The 1,225-nt window shown below is 58.3% G+C and overlaps 1 protein-coding gene across 6 annotated transcripts in view; it reads right to left on the reverse strand.

Moving 5' to 3' along the window:
• The window catches only part of CPNE5 (copine 5), a 13,071-nt gene extending 12,457 nt beyond the window's left edge, over positions 1-614 (reverse strand). For all 6 annotated transcript variants that reach the window (XR_004082355.1, XM_031061764.1, XM_031061763.1 and 3 more), the window contains exon 1: positions 124-614. Coding sequence is in view for 5 of the 6 variants with exons in the window: in XM_031061764.1 (XP_030917624.1) it covers positions 124-448 (325 nt within the window). In the remaining variant the exon portion in view is untranslated. The remainder of the gene's footprint in view (positions 1-123) is intronic.
• Between the last annotated feature and the right edge of the window lie 611 nt (positions 615-1,225).

Consider the following 1,225-nt stretch of genomic DNA (forward strand, 5'->3'; position numbering starts at 1 on the left):
CCAAACCCCCCAGAGATATAAAAATCCCGAGTGCACAACACCTTCCAGAAACCCCAAGCCCCCCAGAAACTCCCCAAAACACCTAAAAGCCAAAACACACCCCATCCCCCCTGCCTCACTCACTTGGGTCCGACTTGGAGAAGGTGTCCCTGTCCAGGAGCTGCCTGGGGGGCAGGGAGGAGTGAGTGTGAGAGGGTGTGTGTGTGTGTGTGTGTGTGTGTGTGTGTGTGTGTGTGTGTGAATGTGAGTGTGAATGTGAGCACCTGGCTGTGTCTGCAACTGTGTGTACCCATTGTACAGTAAGATGTGTCCCAGAACACACATTGAGGTGCACAGCCACGTGTCGTGCCCTGTTGTGACAGGGTGGGTGGCAGGGTGTGCGCAGCCAGGTGTGCCCCAGGACAGGGACTGGCGTGCAAAGCATGTCTGACACGTGCTGGGGGGCCATGTGCTTTGGGGCTCAACCATGTGTCAGGGTGCACAGCAGAGTGTTGGTGAGCATGGCTGGATGTTGGGGTGCACTGCCAGATGTGCCCCACAACACACGTTGGGGTGCACAGACACATCTGCACAGGGTGCACAGCATGACACATGTTAAGAGTGCCATATGTCAGGGGTACAGTTATGTGTCAGGACACCAAAAAAAGACCTCAGGTTGCAGAGGGAGGGTACAGGGACTGCAGGGTGGGCAGGGGGTACAAGGGATGCAACGGTGCAGTGCAGCCCGGCCGGAGGATTCAGGAGTTTCAGGGTGGGCAAGGGATACAGGGGGTGCAGGGGATACAGTATCTCCCGGTGACTTCCAGAGCATCTCAGTGCATTCCAGTACATCTCAGCAATTCACACCACCAACTGCTCCCACTCTCCGGTGCATTCCAGCGCCTCCCAGAGCGTCCCAGGGGATCTCAGTACATCACAGTGCACCCCGGCATCCTTCGATGCCAGCTGCTGTGGCACTCCATGACCTCCCAATGCGTCTCATTGCGTTCCAGTGCAACCCAGTGCCCTACAACGCCAGCTGCTCCCAGCTCTCCAATGCTTCCCAGTGCATCCCACGGGATCTCAATGCCTCCCAGTGTACCTCAGCACCCTCCAACGCCGCTCCCCAGTGCTTCCCAGTGCCTCTCTGTGCATCCCAGCACTCTCCAACTACCCCTACACCACAGTGCAACCCAGTGCCTCCCAGCACCTTCCAACGCCAGCACCAGAGCCTCCCCGCGCACCC

The sequence above is a fragment of the Geospiza fortis genome, unplaced genomic scaffold (assembly GCF_000277835.1).
Source record: "Geospiza fortis unplaced genomic scaffold, GeoFor_1.0 scaffold26, whole genome shotgun sequence".
NCBI lineage: Eukaryota > Metazoa > Chordata > Aves > Passeriformes > Thraupidae > Geospiza > Geospiza fortis.